The sequence below is a fragment of the Mustela lutreola genome, chromosome 17 (genome assembly GCF_030435805.1).
Source record: "Mustela lutreola isolate mMusLut2 chromosome 17, mMusLut2.pri, whole genome shotgun sequence".
Lineage (NCBI taxonomy): Eukaryota > Metazoa > Chordata > Mammalia > Carnivora > Mustelidae > Mustela > Mustela lutreola.
In genome coordinates, this window is record NC_081306.1 from 19,775,847 (window position 1) to 19,798,112 (window position 22,266).

Genomic DNA, 22,266 nt, shown 5'->3' on the forward strand with positions numbered 1-22,266 from the left:
CCTCTTGGAGATGCTGAGATTGAGGGAAGGGGTGGGACTTCAACGCTTGCAAATATGAGTTGGGGGGCTCCTGGCTAGGACCGTGCGCTTTACCAAGCTCTATTCAGGTGGGAGACTCAGCGAATTGCACTGCCCACCAGCCTGGCAGTGTTCACCCTAACATGCCCTCACGCCACCATGATCCACACTCCTGTCCAGGCCCAGAAGGTGGGAAGACTCCGGCCAGGGCTCCCACAGTACTCTTGCCATCCAGCCCAGGCAGACTCCTCAGCAGGTGCAGGCAGCCCTGGGCACTCTATTTCTGTGAGTTCCAGGTTTTTCAGAAACTGCACCCCCTGTGATTTCAGGGTTCCCCATCTCTGCTTTGGACTGTTACAAGCTCAGAGGCATTTATTTTCCCCTCTAAAGTCTCCCCCCTCCCGAGCCTCCCCAGGCTTTCACAACCCCAGAGGTTGGGCAGGGCCCTCTATGCTGTTCCTCTGTGGCTGAGTCCAGCTGGCTCTCAGACCTAGCTGGGGTCCTGTCCAGTCCCTGGGCTGTTCCCTGGAGCATTGCACAATCGCATACTTTGTGCCAGCCATGGGGGACTGCTCTGTTCTCTCCCCACCAAGACTCGGGCTCCTCCAGTCCTTCACACATGCACACACCCACACACCGGGAGATGGGCCAGGCCTCACCCTGCCCTCTGCCTCCCCCATCCCTCCAGACCCTAATCCCTTCAGCTGGTCCCCCAAAAGAAGGTTGGACCTAACAAGGTTATGATGAAATCGTACAAGCTGGAAGGGTCTTGGCTTTCCCAACAGAGGATAGGAAGGAAGGAATTCCCATCCTTTATAGCTTCATGGACTCCAAGGGCCTGGGGCAGCAAGGACTCAGGGTCCTGCCCCTCTGTTGTCCCCTCTTCCCTCCCTGCATACTTCTGGCCCAAGGCAGCCATCCTCTGCCCTTGGCTGACAGCCCTGGATCTCAGATCTCAGATTTGAGGTTCTTTCTCCAGGAAGCCTTCCTGATTCTCTCCCCAAGGATGGGATGAGAGACTCTTCCTTTGGGCTCTGTGGCCTGGGACAGACAGCCCTGAGTAGGGACTGGGAGCTTCCCTCCCTGACCTCACCAGACCAGTGCATCCTTCTGTCCCTTCCCCTCAGTAGGGACAAGTTCATGGACTGGGTTGTGGGCTGGGGAACAGCCTCTTGCTCCGTTCTCTCAACAAGAATCTTCAGAGTGGCAGTTGGTGCCTAGCACTGTCGTGGAGCTCCAAGATGTGGTCACTTGTGACGGGGTCCCTGACCCTCAATCTTTCACCCTGGGGTGGTCTCCTTTATGTGAGGGAGGGTGGGGTTGCCAGCAAGAGGTGGCGAGTTGGGTGGGAGCTCCGGTCCCGAGAGCAGAAGGCCTCCCTTCTGATCCCAGGTTTGCCACAGGTGCTACAGGCAAGTCGGGGAACCACCCTGAGCCTCACCTTCCTCACCCGCAAAGCTGGGATGGTACGAATACGTGTTTCCAGCATGAGGTCCTGGGAGGGGGGCAAATGTGACCACACACAGAATGCCCCTAGCACACAGGAAGTACCCAGACAGAGGGTCAGTATCACCCTCTTCAGTGCAGGGGACCCAGGATCCGGAAGCAAGGGAACCACAGAAGAGCCCTCTTGGAGAAAACCGCCTCTCCCTGTTTGTCCGCCTTCTAGCATCTGAAACTGGGGAGGGCTGGGACAGGTGAACCCCGCTGCTCTTGTCACCCTGGTTCCTAATAACAGGTGTGGGAGCTGATGTTCACACCTAAGCTAATGACAGGGTCAGGCCTAATAGTGCAGGTCACCGAGGATGAGCACAGCCATCCAGCCCAGCAGGGAAGGTCTGGAGGGGACCTAACCCTGAAAAGCGGCTGAGAGTGCAGCCCCTAGCAGCTGCCCCTTCCTGGTTAGGCAACCCAGGGCAAGCTGCTTGGCCTTTGCTCTGGTGTTTCCTCCCTTGTAGAATGGGCATAAGCATTGTTGTGGGATGATATTGATGGCATGAAGATTAAATGAAATAACACAGGGAAAGAGATGAGAGTTCTAGGAGGCCTCAATCTATGGCTGCTGTGATGATTATAACTACTGAACAAATGCAGATAAGACACCTACCATGTGCCTGGGGTTGAACTGGATGCTGATGGACAGGCTGTGCACTGCACAACTCCAGGGCTGCTGTTTTCCCGAGGAGGTGGAGGAGACATTGACAATCTCCTTGTACTTGATGGAGTTATGCTTAATTACTAGTGTAGCTACAGGACTGTGTCTTGGTGGTGGGACTTAGGGCCGGATAGATGAGGTCTCTAGCGCAGCGACTCTGGTGTGCCTGACTGGTCTGAAGTCAGAGCTGTCAGGGCGGAGACCTAGGAGATCAGGCAGGACTTCCTGGGGAGGTGTCCATCCTGTCATGGGGAGGAGTGGACTGGTTAAAATCCGGCTTGGGAGTTAGACTGAATTCTGCCTCCGTTTGACTTTGGCAAAGAAATTTGGCCTCACAGAGCCTCAGCTTCCTCATCTGTAAAATGGGACTCATTTTGCCCCTCCGCCTAGACATGGGTCCCAGTAAGCCCCCAGCAGCCTGGCCTCACCTCTCAAACTAACCTGAGTTGCATCCTGCAAGAATTAACGTGTCTTAACAGGGAGCACCCTGTGTGGGAGGCGGGGCCCAAGGCTTTAAGGGCTGGTGAAAGGGGTGCCTACCCTCCTGGAAGCTGGCTGGGGTACCCTGAGCCTCTTGGTGTTTGAGAGTACAAAGTCTGATGTCAGTCAGGTGTGAGTTCAAGTCCTCCCTTTGCCCCTCCTGACTGTGTGACCATGGACAGGTCACTTAACATCTCTGAGTCTTAGATTCTTCATCTGCAAAATGGGAGTGATGATAGCACGCCCCTGCTGGTAAGGTTGCTCGGTGCCCAGCCCCAGATCTGGCTCACCATGAGGGCACAGTCAACTCCAGCACCGGTCAGCACACACTGTAAGGGTAAGGCTAGTGTTAAGCCCAGAGCTGACCAGGCAGTTGTCTTCTTTTCCCAGGTCGGGCAGGAGATCCGCTGACTCTCATCCATTCACCTCACCATTCATGGGGCCCCCCACCTCCAGAAGATCCAAGGAGACACACCTGCACCCACTGATTAGTGACAGCTGGAAAGCCTGAACGATTTGGGGAGGGTTCTGTCAGCAAAGCCCACCTCCAGCCACTGGGGTGGTTTGTACTGGAGGATCCCACCATTTCTCAAGCACCTTCTGTGCCCCCAGCGCGGCTGTGGGTGTTACAGTGTCTCATTCTGACACCGTGCCAGCCAGTCTGGTGCTGGTGTCTCATTTCACTGAGGGTAACACTGAGGCCAAGAGTAAAGGCACTCACCTCCCCTTGTAGCTCACAGGTGGCCGACGCTGGGGGCCCAGGAGCCCCTGGGAAGGGAAACTAGGTCTTCCCACCCACACCTGGGTCTGGTGGCAGCTCTCTCCAGGGACTGCCCCAGGGCAGATGGTGGAGTCACTGGCTTTTGTATTCCCTGACTCCGCCCCAGCAACCCTGTCTGCTTCCCCTCACTGTGGCTTTGCCCTCACTTGCCCAGTGCTCCTGTTGGCAGAGGGAAGGAGACCTGATAAATTAGATTCAGAACAGAACAGCACTGAACCTTTGGAATGGCTGCTAATGGTGGCATTTCGAGCATTGTCAGGGGCAGTCATCTGGGGATGGGAAGTTTTTTGGGGAGAGGCTTAGCTCAATTCACACCATTCAGGCAATACTCCAAGGAGGGTGAGGGGCACCCAAAGGGCCTGGGCACTAGGGAGAAGCTGCCTCTAAGAGCATTTCCAAGGCTCCTTGTCAAGAGAGGAGGACCTGGGCTTCCCGGCTCCCTCCTACTCCAGGCAAGGGGCACCTGCCCTTCTCCCGGCCTGCCCCAGCCTGTCTCTGGAGGGGGAAGGGGAAAATGGCCTCTGGTCTTTGTTCTCTGTGCTCTTGGTGGCCCTTCTGTGTTTCAGCCTCCTGAGCCTGGGCAGGGAGACCCCTGGTCCCCCAGGCAGGAGGTCGCTCTCTGCAGGGGCCAGCCCTGCATTGTCCTCAGTTCTGCCTTGCTTATCCTTGCCTAGCCAGCAGCGCAGGCCCTCTTGCCGGCATACTTCCAGTAGCCTCTTCACAGTTCCTGCTTCCACCCTGACACCTTAGTCCCTTCTCCCCATGGCTGCCGGGGAGCTCTTTGCAAGATGCAGATCTGATCCTGTCCCCTGCTGCTTAACCCTTGCCCCTTTGCTCTCAGGCCCTGGTTGCGGCAGCCCTGCACACATGAATCCGTGCCCTCACCCTGTCCTTTCCACACCACATCCAACCACATGGCCTTTGCCTACACTGTTCCTTTTGCCTGGAATGCTCTTCCCACCCCTCTTAGCCCATTTCTATTCCTCTTTCTTGGTTGGTCTCTGTTCCTTAAGCCCTCCCTAACCTCTTGTCCTGCCCATCTCCTTGATCCTTATCTCAGCAGCCATTTAACTCTGGTCCTTTGGCCAGAGGGAGGTGGATATCTCCCCTCCCCACCCAAGAGACTGGCTGGTGTGGCACATGTGCTGAATGAACAAACGAATGAATGAATGAATGAGGGTGAGCCATGAAGGACTGCTAAGATGCTCTCCCTCCTTGAACCCCTCACAGAGCACACACACGCGTGCACACACACACACACACATATGCACGCGCACATGTGCACTGACCAGGAAGGTGGGGGTGGGACAGAGTGTGAGGGCCTGAACAGAGAGTGCCGTTGACCCCTGTCCTCATCCAGCCACCTTCTGTGTGCTCAGTAAGCAGGAGGCAACAATGCAGGGTGGTAAATGCTGGGACAGTGGAGGCAGAGGGGCCCCGAGCCAGCCCGAGGGCTTCTGGGGGACGAGCAGGGGGTGGGTGGATGGAGAGAGCCTGGAGCGGGATGAGGTGGGGTAGGTGTCTCCAGGTGCATCAGCCCGAAAAGTCATCAGTGAACAAAGCTAACGAAGGAGACAGAGTACATTTATGTACATTTGGAAAAACCTTCATACAAAGCAATTGGATGTTTTTTTTGTTTGTTTGTTTTCTGGATGCAGACAGAGGTACGTAGTGGAGAGCATGAAACGGGCTTAGGAGGAAACCAGTAGCTCCAAAATCACCCTCCCCCAGAGGAGGTGGCCGAAGGGGTAATACACGATAACATCGTATTTCTTAGTAAACAAAATCCAAAGCAAGTACGGCCGCGTGGGAACATCAGCCGCGTCTTGGTGGTAGGGTTCTTTTCTGTGCTTTTGTGTGTGTTTGAGCTAGATCATGAGTTTTCAGGTCTTTAAAGTGAGGAGTGGGATGGCAAGGAGAGCTGGCAGCAGGAACAGCATGGGCGGGAGCCTGGAGTCCTGTGTCTCAGGGTCTGGTCATTAGTGGGAGAAGGGGTCATGGGGAGAAGGGGAGGTAAGCCCAGGGGGGCTGGTCCTGAGGCCAGAGGAGCAAGACTGGAAGGCAAGCAGGATGGTTCTGGATCGGGAGACACAGATGGAAAGTGTCAGGAAGGCAGCAGAGGGTACTGGGAAAGCTGTGAACATACAAGAGGCTCAGGGTTGAGTCCTGGCTTGGAGTGGCCGCCCTAAATGATGATATGTGGTGTTTCTCAGCCCCGATGGCTCTGTTTCAGGTGAGGCTCAGAGTTTAGTAGCCTGCCCAGCGACCCTGAGCTGCTCTAACACGGACATTCTGAGCTGGGAGCAGGCAAGCTGGCCACCAGAGTGTCCTAGCTGGCCGCCTGGCCCACCCTTGCCTGGGCGAAGGGTTTGTCAGGCCTTGTAAGGTAGCTGCCCGCCCAGCCACTCCCTGACCGGCAGCTCCGTCTGTGGCCTGCTGACCCCGGAACGCTGCAAGGAAACGACTGTGTGCGGAACTCCTCGCTGCCCCAGTGGCCTGGGCTGGGGTCTCAGACTCCCAGCTTTTCTGGTTTTCATTTCTCCGTCCTGGGTGTGGGGACATTGTGGATCCAACTGAAGGTTGAGGAAGGATTGATTCTAAGTCTGTGCCAAGAACTGAGAGGTCTCAGTCCTGCTGCCACGATTAAGGAGCTTCACTCTTACAAAGTATAAAATGAGCAGCCAAGCTCCACTGTTCCTGAAGGGGAGGCCGGGGCCCATGGGCAGGGACAGAGGGCATGGTGGGTGGAGTAGAAGGAACCTGAGTTTGGGAGTTGCAGACCCGCCTTTCAGGCCCTGCTGTGCTGCTGGCCTCATTCCTACCCCTCTCTGGGCCTGACGAAGGCCGGGACTTTGCATGCTGTGCAGTCACTCCCATACCCCCAAGAATGGTGCCAACCACACATAGCACTCAGTAGACAGTGGCAGAAGGTCTCTCTTGATTCTGTGGGTTGGAGGAGCATAAGCTTGTGGAGAACACTGAAGACAGTGGGTGTACAACATCAGGGATATAGTAGATGCTTAATAAAAGGAGCCTGGTACTCCTGGTCTTGAACCTGGAATGACGTCCTGACTTGCAGGGGCACTGAGATTGGCTTGAGCCCAGTTTAAACCTTGCATAAATCTTCAAGATTAGCCCTGATGTTACCCAAGGCAAACGTCTGCATGTGGATAACAGGAGCCCAAGAGCACACGCCTGACACGGGCCTGGAGGTTGGGTGGCTTCACTGGGCGGAAACAGATTAGGCCGGGAAACGGATCTGCAGTTACTACACCAGCAATCTTCTCTGTTTAGGACGTACTTCCCCAGGATTAATAGCTGGGTGTGGAGGATTTTACTGTCTAATTACCATGGAAGTTTCTAGTAAGGAGAGTATCAGTCAATTGACCAATCAATCTGGTATTTACTGTATGTTTCCTGTGTACTGCTTTCTTACAAGACTTCCTTCCTGTAGAGATTTGGGGATTCTTCCTCAGTCCACTCCCCCTAACCCTGTGACACATTACTGTGGTTCATTTCCGGGTTCTCAGCCTTGGAGGTACATTAGATTCATATGGGGAGTTTAAAAGCAGTGTCCAGGCCCTTTCGCAGGCCGATTAAGCCAGAAAATCTCTGGGGTGGGGCCCACACCTCCGTCTTTGGATGTGTAGCCAGGGTTGCAAACCCCACATTTACACTGATAACTTTGATCCGTCTCGTCCGTGAGATACACACACCTACCTTGCTTTCCCATTGCTGTAGCAGCTGCCTGAGCCATTGTGCTGTATTCCTTTATTCTCAACCATCCCGTATCATTCTGTTTCAGGTATGTGTCCTGTGAAATGGCACAGAGCTGGCTTTAGTTTTATTTTTGTATTCTCACCTGAGAGTCTTATCTTTTTTTTTTTTTAAGACTTTATTTATTTATTCGACAGAGATCACAAGTAGGCAGAGAGGCAGGCAGAGAGAGAGGAGGAAGCAGCCTCCCCGCTGAGCAGAGAGTCCAATGTGGGGCTCTCGATCCCAGGACCCTGAGATCATGACCTGAGCTGAAGGCAGAGGCTTTAACCCACTGAGCCACCCAGGCGCCCCGAGAGTCTTATCTTTTAACAGGAGAGTTTGACTCATTCACGTTTATTGTAATAACTGATGTGTTTGCACCTACCTCTGACATGTTAGTTTGTATTTCTTATTTATCATGCTTTCTCTTTTGTTTCCTTTTGGCTCTTTTCCTTCATTTAATTGGGTCAAGCTGTATTTTTCACAATTAAGTTAGGATATAAAGCCTGAATGAGACAGAGTGGATGAAAATACGCTGACCCAGGCATTCTAAATCTTTGCAGTTATAGTCATTGGGGTGTTTTGCTTCATCCTACTTATTAGATTATAAACCTTTGGACTGTGTGCCTGGTGGATGTCTGCCTTTGGTTGAGGACATGATCCTGGGATCAAGTCCCGTGTGGGGTTCCCTGCTTAGCGGGAAATCTGCTTTTCCCTCTCTCTGTTTGCTGCTCCGTCTGCTTGTGCTTGAGCCACCTTCCCTCTGTCAAATAAATAAATGAATCTTTTTTTTTTTTTAAGATTTTAATTATTTATTTGGCAGAACAAGAGAGCACAAGCAAGGGGAACAGCAGAGGGAGAGGGAGAAGTAGTTTCCCCACTGATCAAGGAGCCTGTTGCGGGGCCCGATGCCAGGACCCTGAGATCCTGCCTAACATCAACCTAACTGACTGAGCCACCCAAGCACCCAATAAATATAATCTTAAAATAATGAACCTTTGGACTTACCTATCTTTGGGGGGGGCAGTTTGGTGCCCTTAATTCCAGGTCTCGCTTAGGTTTGAAGGTCAATAAATAAGTGTTGAATTGAGCAGATGTCTGATAGCATGTTAACAACTCCTGTCTCGGGTTGGTAATGAAGAAGGGCCTGTTCCCAGGGCCTGTAAGGGGGATGGAGAAATGACGAGTTGGGGGTGGGGCTGAAAGGTAACTCAGGAGTGATTGACTAGAAGACGGCTGGGGTGATAGCAGTCATCCATCTGGATGCTTACTAGTCCAGTGACTGCCTGACTTCAGAACATTCCAGGGCTCCCAACTGCACCCAGCAGAGCATGGTACCTGCGTGTAGAGGGCCAGAGCCCCTAAATCACAGCCCCACATTCTTTCCCAGGCCCCCAGAGCTGCCGCAGCCAAGCTGCCCCTCCTCCCGAGTCCCAGTCTGTTCCCTGGGAGCAATAATAGTACCAGCCTGGAGGGGCTGTTAGGAGGATCCAAGTGGAAACATGTGTTAGGCCCCGGAGCAGGGTCAGCCTGGAGAGGTGTTCCCTCTGTGCTGATTCCTTCTCCCAGAAGGCCTGCTCAGAGGGACAGATCGGGAGCCCCTCACGGTGGCATCTTAGGAGGATGTCTGAGTCAGTTGCCACCACTATTACTCAACCACTGGGATTAATTGTACTGAGGCAGATGCCAACAAGATGTAAATCACTAGGCCTCCCCTGAGTGGGAAACGCCTTGCTGCTTCATCCTGTCTCCCCAGTGTCTCCATGTCATTTCGTGGATGGGTATTGATGTCACCCTTGTTCTGAGAAGGTGTTTCTGGAGCCTGTTCTAATCCTGGCACCACCACTTCCCAGCTGTGTGACCTTGGGGGGGGGGTGCAGTTCTCATCCCCTCTAAGCCACAGTTGTCTTCATCTGGAAAATGGGGGGTTAGGAATTGTGACCATGCTTTCAGAAGCTCAGTTCAGTACCTATTTATTGAGCCCCAAAGCTGTGCAAGGCCTGGAATTAAGGGTCACAAAGTGCCCTCTAAAAGATGAGTCGGTCCTGGGATGCCTCGGTGGCTCAGTCGGTTGAGTATTGGATTCTTGGTTTTAGCTCAGGTCATGATCTCGTGGTCCCGAGATCAGTGAGATCACGCCCAGCACTGGGCTGTGTTCAACGCAGAGTCTACTTTCAGATTCTTTCTCCCTCTCTCTCTCCCACTTGGGCTCCCTCCATCTATAGAATAAATAGATAAATCTTTAAAAAAGAAAAAGCTGAGGGCACCTGAGTGGCTCAGTGGGTTGAGTGACTGCCTTCAGCTCAGGTCATGATCCTGGAGTCCTGGGATCGAGTCCTACATCAGGCTCCCTGATGAGCAGGGAGTCTGCTTCTCCCTCAGACCCTCTCCCCTCTCATGCTCTCTCTCTCTTTCTCAAGTAAATAAATAAAATCTTTAAAAAAAAAAAAAAAAGAAAGAAAAAGAAAAAGCTGACTACATCCTTATTGTCCAAAAGTGTATAGTCTAATAAAGGCAGGATTAAGAAAAGTGCCCAATGGGGGCATCTGGCTGGCTTAGTTTGTGTCGTATGATCTTGATCTCGGGGTTGTGAGTTCGAGCCCCACGTTGGGTGCAGAGATTACTTAAGATTAAAATCTTTAGAAAGAGAGAAGTGTCCAATGACTGTAAGAGTGGCTTTCTCCCCGGACTGTAAGATTTCAGTGGATCTGGTTGGGAAGGAGCTGAGGAGGGCTATAGGTACCTAGCAGGTGCCCTCAGTGTTTAGCACTCATTTCCTGAGTGCCTATCGTGTGTGCCTTTGTGTCAGGGATGGACAGATGTCTGGGAGGGACAAAAGGAAGTGGAGGCTGAGGGATACCCAGCACCAGAGGTACACCTCCCCAGCAGGTCTGGATGTCCCCGGAGAGCGCTCCTGCCCTGGCTGGCCCTGGAGGCAGGACCCAGAAGAGGATGATCCTGGCCAGCAGGCAGCCAGGTCCCTGCTCTGGGCTCTGGGAAGGGTGAGGCTGGTTCTGGGGAGAGGTGCGCACTCTTAGGCATTCCAGACATTCCAAAACCGATGGCTCCTGCCCACCCTTCCCCTGCTCCGGTGCACACCCACTGAAACAGAATTAACCCCCAAAGGGAAGGATGGATAGACGTGGTCAAGGGCAACACGGGGACTGACTGAGGCCTGGAAGCCTAGGTGGTCCCGGCCAAGGAGGAAGAGCATTTCCCGCTAGACAGATGCCTTGTGCCCACCACTTTCTGTCTCTACACACAGAGAAAGTTGAGTTGTGATTGAAGGGAGACAGAGCCGTTCTCGGCAGGCAGGGACAGCTAGGGACACGGTCATATGGCAGGGTTGCAGCACCCCTCTGGGGGTGTGATTTCATCCCCAGGGTGGCAGGTCCTGAAAGAGGCCAGGGCAGGAGAGAAGCTGTTCTCCCAGCCTGGAGGGAGAGATGGCAGGGAATGAGCCAAATGCCGGTGGGTCTGCCCTGGGGCCCGGAGGCAAGGACGTTCCAGCTCTGGGGAGCCTGGGAAAGGGTGTGAGGCTGTGGTTGATGGGCTCTGGCCCTCTACACGCAGGTACCATGCTCTGCTGGGTGCAGCTGGGAGCCCTGGAATGTTTTGAAGTCGAGTAGCCGGGAATCTGTAGACCAGACCTGGCCTTGGGGCAGGTGCCAGGGCAGCCTGCGTAGATTTGGTGGGAGAGTGGCAGAGAGCAAAAGGGATGACCATTTACTGAGTGTCCCTAGGTACCGGGCTCTGAGCAGGACCACTAGATCCTCTGAGAGCACCCATCACCTTTACTATGGCAGAGCCGATGGGCTTGTAGCAAAGTGGCCAGAAGCCACAGAATCGCCTGAACTCTGCCGTCCTGCTTGGGAACCACCAGCCACGTGAGGTGTGTTTAGAATAAGGCAAGATGTGCTGCAATTTAAAACTGCATGGCGTGGGGCGTCTGGGTGGCTCCATGGGTTAAAGCCTCTGCCTTTGGCTCAGGTCGTGATCTCAGGGTCCTGGGATCGAGCCCTGCATCAGGCTCTCTGCTCAGCAGGGAGCCTGCTTCCCTTCCTCTCTCTCTGCCTGCCTCTCTGCCTACTTGTGATCTCTGTCACATAAATAAATAAATAAATAAATAAAACCTTAAAAAAAAAAAAAACCTGCATGGCAGCCTTCAAGAGATGTAATAGGAAAATGGGATGTAAAATAACGCATTAATAATGTTCCATGGACTACCTGTCAAAGTAATTTCTTACATTAACTAAATAACATATCATATAACAATTAAGTTCCCCTTTTTCTTTTGACTTTTTTTTTCATGTGGCTGCTGGAGAAATTTAAACCCCAAATGTGGCTTGCTGCCTATTTCTATGGGACAGCAGTAGCCTTGAATGCAAAGCCACATAGTACAAACCCCCACTTGGGGATGCTCCCGACCTATGAAATGTGTCTTTCCGTTCACCACTCCACAAGTAGACACCATAACCCTATAAATGGATGAGGAGATTCAGGTAGGTGGGAGCAGTAGCACATCTGCTTACGCCAGACACCTGCGCGACTCATTGCCCTGTTGCTGGGGTGAGCGATGTTTTGGGTGCAATCCTGAGCCTCCGCCATGTGACTGCCACATGCAAAGTGCTTTGCAAGGATTATCTCCTTGAGTTGTCTCAATTCTCTGGGGTTGGACAGATTCTTATCACCATTACACAGACAAGAAAATAGGCAGAGAGAGACTAAGGCTAAGTCTGCCCGGGTCAGAGCAACACCAGACCCTACATTCTTTCTCTGCGCCAGGATGACTCAGTTTCCCTCCCTGCAGGCCGGATAGAGAGGAAAAATGGGCCAACTGGTTTAGCATGACTTGGGCACGGAGAGCTGAAGGCAGCAAGGGTGGCTCTCGCTGCTAGCTGGAGGGTTGGCGATTCGTGGTGTCCTTGGAGAGCCTGGGTCTCTCCTGGAGGCAGGAGGCTGGGAAGCAGGTCCTTCTGCTGGCTGCTGAGCTTGGGAAGGAGTTAGACTGAGTGGGTCAGTTGGGCATGCAGTCAATAAACCAAGTCTTAGCCAGGGTGGTCCTGGAGGTGATCTACAGAGACCCCCACCACCAAAGTCCCAGCTGGTGCAAAGGCCCTGAGGCAGAAAAGGCTGGGTATAGGGGTTAGGTCTGGGCATCCTCTGGGCCTTGGGGAGGAGTGTGAACTCTATTCTCAGAGCATTTGAGATGCTCTGATGCCGTGGCAAGTTGGAGTCCAGACAGTGGTAAGATCAGGTTGATTGTGGACATGTGCTGAAGCTGGCTGGAGGCAGCAAGAGAGTGGGTACGGGGAGGCAGTTGGGGGTGGCTGTTGCACTGGTCTAGGTGAGAAGTAGCAACCTTGATCAGGTTGAGGCCCCAGGGCAAAGGGAAGATGGAGGCACAAGAGATCTGTTCCTGGGTGGAACCAAGGAAGGGAAAGGGAGGGATCTGGGGTGGTTCTGGGTTTCTGCTTGAACAACCAGGTAGACGGGCCCTCCCTGCTCTCCCATTCTGCGGTTTCCCTCCTACAGATGGGGGAGATTCTTAGAACAGCAGAAACCCTGCGGTGGAAACACCATACCTTTCAAATCCCAAACCTCTTTCTAAGCCCAAACCCAAGACCAGGTCTAGGATCCAAATCCTCCCAGCAGCCTTACTACCCATGTATGTACACCAGCCTCTCCCTGTAGGGATTGGAGGAGATACTTCCAAATATTGATGTTACTTGCAAATTTCCCATGCCTGGGCGAGGTGACAGCACAGGGACGAGCCAGAGCATGTTTTGGTTTGTGTGTGTGTGAATGGTGTGCCGGCCCCGGGTCTTTTTTTTTTTTTTTTAAAAGCTTCCCCGTGCCAGTGGGTTCTGCCTTCAGGCCTCCGTTGCTGACTTTTTATCATCTCTTTAAAAGGAGCCCAGATCCCTGGACAGTGACCCCTAAGTGGAGGCAGAGAGCCTGGGCTCACCCATACAGCCACTCTCTCTCTTTCATTTAAACCCCTGGCCAAGCACTGCGGCAGGCATACTGCCATGAGCCCCACTAACAGATGGGGAAACTGAGGCTCAGAGAGGCTAAGTAATTCACAGCTTAGTAAGGACTGAGTCAGGATTCAAATACAGGCCAGCTGCCATGTGTCCGGGTGCTTAACCATCAGGCCATACTGCCCCTCCAGCCAGGGAAAGGGGTAGGGAGCACCTTCCCAAAATTAAAGCAAGAAGAGGTAGGCAGCAGGATGGGGGTGGTTAGGGTCCCCTGAGATGCCTGTGTTCTTTTCCTGCTCATATACTCCGTCCGTGGTGTCTAGATGACCTGGTCACCACCTGTGTCCCCACTTCTCTGGACAGTACCCCTGCTGGCCTGTGCACTACCTCCCCAGGCTGCTGCTGACCTCCTGGGCTTGGGTGGCCTCCTGCAGAGCAGGTTGGACTGTGGTTATTGAGTTTCTAACTCCCGGGGACCGAACGGGGGTACCTGATGCCGTTTCAAGCTGTCAGGCTCTCTCCCCGCTGTTGCAGGGCTCTGAGTGGAGCCTGGGACACAAAGAGACACCTGTTCTAGGCTGGCGCCTGCAGGCTCAGACCCAAAAGGCTCTTGTTTGTCCCTCAGTGTGTCCTCCAGCCCAGCCCAGGGCTCTGGGGAGGTGCCAGGCAGCCCCCTGGTCGGCTTCCCCCCCCCCCCCCCCCGTTTTCCTCCTTGCGCCAGAAGTCTCGCATACAGACGAGGCCATGTAAATGGGGCTCCCTGGCATACCTTGGACAGGACCCTGGCCCTCCCGGGCCCATGCCAGACCCCAGCCTCCTCAGCCCAGGAGGAGAAAATGAGGGCTGATTCTCTGGAGAAACGGGCCCAAGTCTGCCTAGGATTCCCCCAACCTGGCTTGTGCCTCCCATACAGCAACACCTGGGCAGGGCCCGGCCAGGCTGGGCTGGACTGAGGGGACCGTCGTGGGGACAGCTGAATCCTGAGTCCTACCGGCTTCTACCTACCGGTGGTGTCTTGGGTCACGGCCCCACCTCCTCCCTGCCTGCACACAGGTGGGCATGGTAGATGCCATTCCCATCACCAAGATGTCCTGTAGGGGTTGGCTGGAAAATCCAGAAAGCTGGAAGGAAACTTTAAAAACTCAGCTATAAACTTGTTTCTAACTCCCCGGTTTTCCCCTCATGTCCTTTTTCTGGTCCAGGACCCCACGTCACAGTCAGCGGTCCCGTCTTCTTAGGCTCCTCCAGGCTGGTGGTTTCTCAGTCTTGTCTTTCGTGACCTTGACACTTTTGAGGGGAGCTGGTCAGGTGTGCCGTAGACCGTCCCTCGGTTTGGGCTTGTCTGCTGGCCTCTAGCCATGAGATGGAGTCATACACTGAGAAGGGTTCCTTGGAACCTGTCCTCCTTGGTCCCCGGGGTCAGGTGTTCCTCCGTGCTGATATGCCTTCCCCTGGGGAAGTGAGCCTTCTGTCTTCTCCACTGTGAGTTCACTGATTTTCAGAAGAAACCTCTTCTGCGGGACCAGGTGTGACTGGCAAGCAGGGGTCCCCAGGCAGAGCCCAGTCCGTGGCTCAGGGAGCCACACGAGGGCTCAGGTGCACGGTGAATGGCACCCCCTGTGGGGGAATACAAGGGCAGTGGGTACGTGTTGTGTGAATGAGCCGCCTTCCTCACCGTTTGTGAGGCCTCTCCGGTGTGCTGGGTTGTTCGAGGTCCTTCACCGAACAGTACGTGTTGAACGTCTCCTACATGCCACGCACTGGTTTGGCCCCAGTTGAAACTGGGGAGGTTTCCACTTGTGAAGCTACATGATCTCTAATCTGCTTTTGGGCCTCCTGAGGCTGCCCTGAACCTCCAGCTCTGTCCTTGAACCTCAGAGTGGCCTTTGAAACCCAATTCAGGTGTTTCCAGTAGTGCTCCTGACCTGTCCCCCACCCACCTCACTTGACTAGGTGGAATGGAGTATCCCCACTTTACTGATGGTAAAACAGAGGTTCAGAAGCATAAAGGAGCTCCTCCAAGCTTACCCCAATGGCTGGTGTAGTCAGGATTTGAACCCTGTCTGACTCCAGGCACTAGCTGCCTCCTGTATGATCTCGGGTAGGTGCCTTTGCTTCTGAAGGCCTCGATTTGCTCATCTGTGTAATGAACAGGTGGGGCTGGAGGACTTCCAAGCCACCTTCTAGTACCAAAGGCCACTTGCCCTGAGAACCTGTGTCCGTGTTAAACTTCTGAGTAAGTAGAAGGAGGCCGGGTGTGTCCCTCTCCCAGCATGTCACTCCGACGCGTCTCCCCTCTCTGGGGTGCGGGCACCTCGGCTTTCCTGGCTCTGCCGGTGATTGTCATTTCCGTGGGTGAGACAGGACTGGAAGGGGGTGGTGGGGAAGGGCTGTATCTTGGTCTTCATCAGTCGGGCTGATGCCCTGTCTGGCTGTCCCCGTGGGTCTTATTAGTGAGATGAAAAGCTGGACTGGCCAGGCAAGTTCCCAGTCCTTTTGGGATCTCCGTCTCCTCCCTGCACGTTCCTGACCTGCCCACGGTCCTGCATTCCTGCACTCCTGGCTGGAACGCAGGACCCTGTGGGGCCTCTCATTCCTGATGATGCCAAACCCAAAAGGCAAAATTACTAAGACTGTGCCCCAGAGGCCTGGATTAGATCCCCAGCTCTCCTTGTCTCCTGGTAATGGGACTCGGGCCAAGTTCTTCTTAGCAGTTCTTCTATCAATGCCTCAGTTTCCCCATCTGCAAAACTGGAGAACAGTGCAGCTTCAGCAGTGGTGGGATCGAAGGAGCTCATCTATATGTGACTTGCTCAGCACTGGTGGGCACAGAGTCAACTTCCTGTGTGTTAACTAGCATCTTCTAGGCAGCTGGCCATAGCCTGGAGCTGGTCTAGCCTCCATGGAAAACAGGAGAGAAGGCAGGAAGAAGGCTAAAAGGGGTGAGGGAAGAAGAAACAAGCCCCTATCACTTGCCAAACAATGGCTCTTGCCAATTTTTTTAGTATCAGATTTAATGAGATGTAAGGCACAAAGCATACCATTCACTCATTTAAAGTATACAGTTAGGGGCACCTGTGGCTCAGTGGGTTAAAGTATATAATTAAATGGTTTTTAGTATATTTATGGAATTACCCAACTATCACAATCAATTTTTTAAAGATTATTTATTTATTTATTTGACAGACAGAGATCACAGGTAGGCAGAGAGGCAAGCAGAGAGAGAGGAGGAAGCAGGCTCCCTGCCGAGCAGAGTGCCCGATGCGGGGCTCGATCCCAGGACCCTGGGACCATGACCCGAGCCAAAGACAGAGGCTTAACCCACAGAGCTACCCGGGCGCCCCTATCACAATCAATTTTAGAACATTTTCATCACCCCCCTCAAAAGACCCCATACCTTTCAGTGCTCACTTACTAGCCCCACCCCCGGCCCCGGCCATGACTAATCTGCTTTCTGCTTCAATGGACTGGCCTGGTCTAGATAGTTCATGGAAATGGAATCCTACCATAGGTGACCTGTTGCGTCTGGCTGCTTTCACTTGGCGTAATGGTTTTATGGTTCACCCACGCTATAGCAGGTATCTGTGCTTTGTTCCTTTCTTCACTGAGTGATATTCTGTTGTACAGATATTCCACATTTGTCCATTCATGGGTTGATGACCACTTGTGTTGTTTCCACTTTTTGGCTATTGTAAATAGTGCTGTTATGAACATTCGTGTTTCGTTCAAGTTTTTGTGTGGGCTTATGTTTTCATTTCTCATGGGTAGATACTTAGGAGTGGAAGTACTGGGTCATGTGGCAACTTTATATTTAACTTTTTTTTTTTTTTTTAAAGATTTTATTTATTTATTTGTCAGAGAGAGAGCGAGCGAGAGCGAGCGCAGGCAGACAGAGTGGAAGGCAGAGTCAGGGGGAGAAGCAGGCTCCCTGCGGAGCAAGGAGCCCGATGTGGGACTCGATCCCAGGACGCTGGGATCATGACCTGAGCTGAAGGCAGCTGCTTAACCAACTGAGCCACCCAGGCGTCCCTTTTTTTTTTTTTTTTTTAAAGGAAAGGCTTTTTGTTTTGTTTTGTTTTTAAAGATTTTATTTATTAGGGGCGCCTGGGTGGCTCAGTGGGTTAATGCCTCTGCCTTTGGCTCAGGTCATGATCTCAGGGTCCTGGGATCAAGCCCCGCATCAGGCTCTCTGCTCAGCAGGGAGCCTGCACCCCCCCCCCCCGCCTCTCTGCCTACTTGTGATTCCTCTCTCTCTCTCAAATAAATAAATAAAATCTAAAAAAAAAAAAAAAAAAGATTTTATTTATTTATTTGACAGAGATGACAAGTAGGCAGAGAGAGAGAGGAGGAAGTAGCTCCCTGCCGAGCAGAGAGCCCGACGAGGGGCTCGATCCCACGACTCTGGGATCATGACCCGACCCAAAGGCAGAGGCTTTAACCCACTGAGCCACCTAGGCGCCCCATTTATGTTTAACTTTTTAAGAAACTTCCAAACTGCTTTCCAAAGCAGCTGCACCGTTTTACAGTTCCCACCCTCTAGTGAATGAGGATTCTGATTTCTCCATATCCTTATCACCAAATCGTTGTGATATGTCTTTCTGATTATCACCATCCTGGTGGGTGAGAAGTGGTATCCTGTTGTGGTATAGGGTACTTGGCAGTGCATGCCTCAGATGTCCTGGGAGCCCTGCAGGATTGTCACAGGAGGTTGTTAACAGCATGGATTTGGGGGCCTGCCTGGGTTGGAATTCTGGCTCAAACACTTAATTACTGTGTAGCTTTAGGAAAGTTACTGAAACTCTCTGGTCCTCCATTTGCACATCTGTAAAGTGGGGAACAATAATATCCTGACCCCCTGGGCCAACACCTACCTCACAGGATTGTAATGAAGATTAAGAAGTGAGCGGAGAGCCTGGCATGTGGAAAGTAAATACAAGCTCATACTATTCTGGTGATGGTGGTGGTTGCCGTATGTGTGCTTGTGATTTTCCCAGCACTCCTGTGAGTAGCTGTGAGCCCTGTATTTGATGAAATGGCCTCTAGAACAAGACTGCCTGAGCAGAATTCTGGGTGTATGATGCTGGACAAGCACCTTGACATCTCTGAGCCTTGGTTTCCTATAAAGTCCCTGGAAAGGGGCACACAGCCCTCCCCTGGGGCTTAGGGTGAGGATGTTGTTGGGGAAGTGCCTGTGAACATGTCTGATGTCTGGCGAAGCGTGCGTGGAAAGTACCAAATTATCACAATCCCTTGGTGGGCATCCCCTGTAGACAAACGGAGAAGCAGAGGTATCTCGAAGGTAAGGTGCTTGCCTGAGATGGTCCAGGCAGCACATGGTCCCCTGGACTTGGAGCCCATGCCTGTCTGGCCAGAAGCTCCCACGGAGCCCTCCTTTGTCCTCTGCCAGGAACACCATGTTCCTGAGCCTGGTTATTCCACCCCCCCACCCCATTTTGTCCCCTTTCTGGTGCTAGGATTTGGCTGGAATAATGGGCCAGCCCAGGTTGGGGTCCAGAAGGCACTTTGCTTACATTTCGCAGCCAGTGAAGGGGCTGGTTTGGGAGCTGGTCCCGTGTCCTGAGGTGGGGCTGCACGGAGCCAGCGACCCCCACCGAATCCACACGGGGGCTTCCTGATGATGCTTGAGCAGTTGTGGGTTAAATATTTGGTTTAAGATTTGCCACATCTGAGTGCCGCAGGCCAGGCTGAGGATCAGTGGTTTGGTGGAGGGGCGGGGCCTAGAAGGACTTGTGCTCCCCATGGGGTCTGACCAGCCAGGGGGGTGAGGGCTGTGGGCTCAGTCCATGCCCTGGCAGCCCAGCCTTTACCCTTCCTTGCTCCGATCCCTCACACAGAGTCCCTTCTGAGCACTCCCTTCCTCTCCACCCAATACCAGCTTTCTGCACTGCAGGACTGCTCATAGCCTTTCCAGGCTCATGGACTTCTCAAGGGTCAAGCTGCCTTGACTCATAAAGCCTACATACTGGGAGTGACTTACAGCATTGGGGTTCCTGGGACCCACTTTGGGAAAGGTTGCCTCCGTGATTGACTTGGCAGAGGGTACCTGGATTTTGTTTCTCCCTCCCTTCCACCCCTGGGCCCTGGCTCCCGTGCATCCAGGCCTGGCACAGAGCAAACTCTCAGTCAGGGTTTGAGACGCGGTGGACAGACTCATAGGTTCTGTTGGCTGGGCCCAATTCTGCCCCCGAGACAACCCCCCCCTCCCCGCTTACCAGCAGTACCAGCAAGTGTTGGACCTCAAACTCCACAGGGGATCAGGGTCCCCTGGAGAACCCGTAATAACCAGAGCAATAATAATACAGCTTCCCGGGCCCAGCTCTGGAGATCCAGATCCAGAGGGGCCGGGTTAGTTCCTGGGAATCTGAATATTTCATGTCCCAGGACGTGGGTCCCAGGCCTCGATCTGAAGAAGTCCACTGTGGAAAAGGTGGTGGCTGCCCTCTGCCTGAGGGTCCAGAGCCCTGCCCTGCCCCCCACAATGGACATGCCCAGGACCCACCTCTTTGTGACCTCTTGTCATTGAAGCCTTCTGCCCCTGAGCCCCAAACTCTTCCCCATTCTTCAGAACCTAGCCGCTCCCCACCTCCTCCAGGAAACGTTCAGTGACCAGTCACGTCCCCACCCGGCCAGCCCTGAGGCTCCTCTGGGCATCCTGAGCCCCTCATGCCTATCTCAGTCATGTGTTATTTCTGTAAATGCTGATTTCCTCCCATCTAGGGGGTGACCTGTCAGAGGGTGAGGCTTTCTCTGTGCACGGAGCTGGGCCTGGCCTATAGCGGGAGCTGAATGAGTGCAAGTAGAATGAAACCTCTGGGTGCTTGGGCTCTATGGTGGAGTCAATACAGAAAGGTTTTTAGCGGACATTGGGGAATTAGGTGCTAATTTTTTTTTTTTTAAGATTTTATATATTTATCTGAAAGAGAGAGCACAGAAGGGGAGCACAGAGAGTGGCAGAGGGAGAAGCAGATGTCCCGCTGAGCAAGGAGCCTGATGTGGGGGTCCATTCTGGGACCGTAAGATCCTGACCTGAGCCGAAGGCAGTCAACTGACTGAGCCCCCCAGGTGCCCCTGGGGTGCTAATCTTGACCATTACTGGCTGGCTGGGTGACATTGGCCAAGTTCCATTCCCTCTCTGGTGTTGAAAGGACGCAACAGCAGAGGCAGGGCCCGACACACATCAGTATAACCTTGTGCATCTTAACACCCACTGAATGAATTACAGGCTTTAAGGGGGTGAATTTCATAGCATGTGAATTCTATCTCAGTAAAAAATATGGGGGAAAAAAAACCATAGGAAAGGTGTTTTGCCATGTAAAAATAGAAACTCGCCCCAAGCTGTTTTGTTTCTGTGGCTTTGGTGATGTCGGCCCAGAATGGGGGGGTGCAGGAGACGGGGTGGGCAGCCAGGCTCCCGCTGAGGCTGGTGGGGACACGGCCCGCCCTGCTGGCCCCAGCCCAACCTCCTGTCTTCCATCCCCAGCATCTCTAACAAGGAGCTGTCAGAGCTGATCGAGCAGCTGCAGAAGAATGCCGACCAGGTGGAGAAGAACATCGTGGACACGGAGGCCAAGATGCAGAGCGTGAGTGCCCCCCACCCCACCCCCCCGCCGCCATCCTGTCAGCCCCATTTGGGACCAGGGTTTTGCCCGACCCAACAGGGTTTACTGGGAAGGGGGTGGATTCTGCCCTACCCCCCAGGGAACCTGTGGCCACATTTGGAGTTATTTTTAGCTGTCACAGCTGGGGTAGTAGGGTGGACGGGCATCTCCTGGGTGGAGGCCAGGGATGCTCGTAAACACCCTTGAGGGCATAGGATGTCCCTCCTCCCCCGAGTGATCCAGCCTCAAAGGTCAGGAGTGCTGAGATGGAGAAATCTCATTATTGCTGTGAGTATCAGCCCTCGACTCTGGGGGCTAAGTTCCTGCAGCTCGTGGACCTTGTCTGGAGGGGAGCTATGGTCTCAGGAACCAAGTCCTGCTAGCATCCCAGCTTTGCCCCTTACTGTGTGACCTGAGGCAAGTCGCCGTACCTCTGTGTGTGTGTGTGTGATTGCCTCCAACAGGGTAAAAGCGATCATCCCCATCCCCTCTGCTGCCGTAAAGATTCAGCGAGGTTATGCAGGTCTATCACGGGGCTCGGTATGATCATCGATACCCTCATTCTTGTACGTCCCCTGCCTTTCCTCAGAAGCATGCGATTCTCCTTTCACGGAGAAGAGGGAGAAAGTAGCGAGGCAGATCGTGTTCCCTCTCTGTGTCTCTCTTCCTTCTTCTGTGACGTGGGCTAACAGCCACTCGGAGCCACGGGTTCTCCTGAGCAACCTGTAGCAGGCGGGATGCCTGGGAGCTGCCAGGACGACTGTCCCTTTGAACCCTCCGCCAGCCCAGTGCGGTTGAGCTTATACCCATTTTGTAGCTGGGGACACTGAGGTTCAGAGACAACGAGGTGACTCATCTGTGACAGAGCTAGCCCCAGAGGCATCCCAGAGGTGCGGTGGCCAGATTTAGCAAATAAAAATACACGGTGTACTTTAAATTTGACTTTTGGAACACAGGCGATTTTTTTTGATAGAAGTATATCCCATGTAGTGTTTGGGATATACTTACACTACAGAGTTATCCATGGTTTATCTGAAATTTGGATGGTCTGTATTTCATCCGCCTTCCTACCCAGGAGGTGACCAAGAGGCAGGGCCAGAGGAATGGGGGCCAGAGGGTGAACATGTCATGAGCAAGCTCAAGGCCTGGCCCAGCTATGGCTGCCCCACCCCCACCCCAACACCGCTTCCCTCGACCATGCTCGGGTCTGCTGGTCCAGGACCAGTCCACAGGCAGCCACAGGGATGGAATGGGCTGGGGATGGCAGAGCCAGGAGTGAGGAATGGCAGTGTGGGAACGAGCAGGAAAGGCGAGGGGCGCGCTCTCTGTTCCCCGCCAGGGGCCCTCCGCCGGCTCCTTTCCTGCCGTCACCTGCCCTTCTGCCAGCTTCTCCCTGCCCCAGAGTCTCGCCAGCCCCTCAGCTCACCCCTCAGGCCGCAGCCTTGTCCCAGCGCCTCTGCTGATTTCCAT

At 53.5% G+C, this 22,266-nt stretch overlaps 1 protein-coding gene across 2 annotated transcripts in view; it reads left to right on the forward strand.

Annotated features, from left to right (window-relative positions):
• PPL (periplakin) overlaps nucleotides 1–22,266 on the forward strand; it is a 44,381-nt gene that overhangs the window by 1,257 nt on the left and 20,858 nt on the right. For both annotated transcript variants that reach the window (XM_059154104.1, XM_059154103.1), the window contains exon 2: nucleotides 20,679–20,778. In XM_059154104.1, coding sequence (XP_059010087.1) covers nucleotides 20,679–20,778 — 100 coding nt within the window. The remainder of the gene's footprint in view (nucleotides 1–20,678; nucleotides 20,779–22,266) is intronic.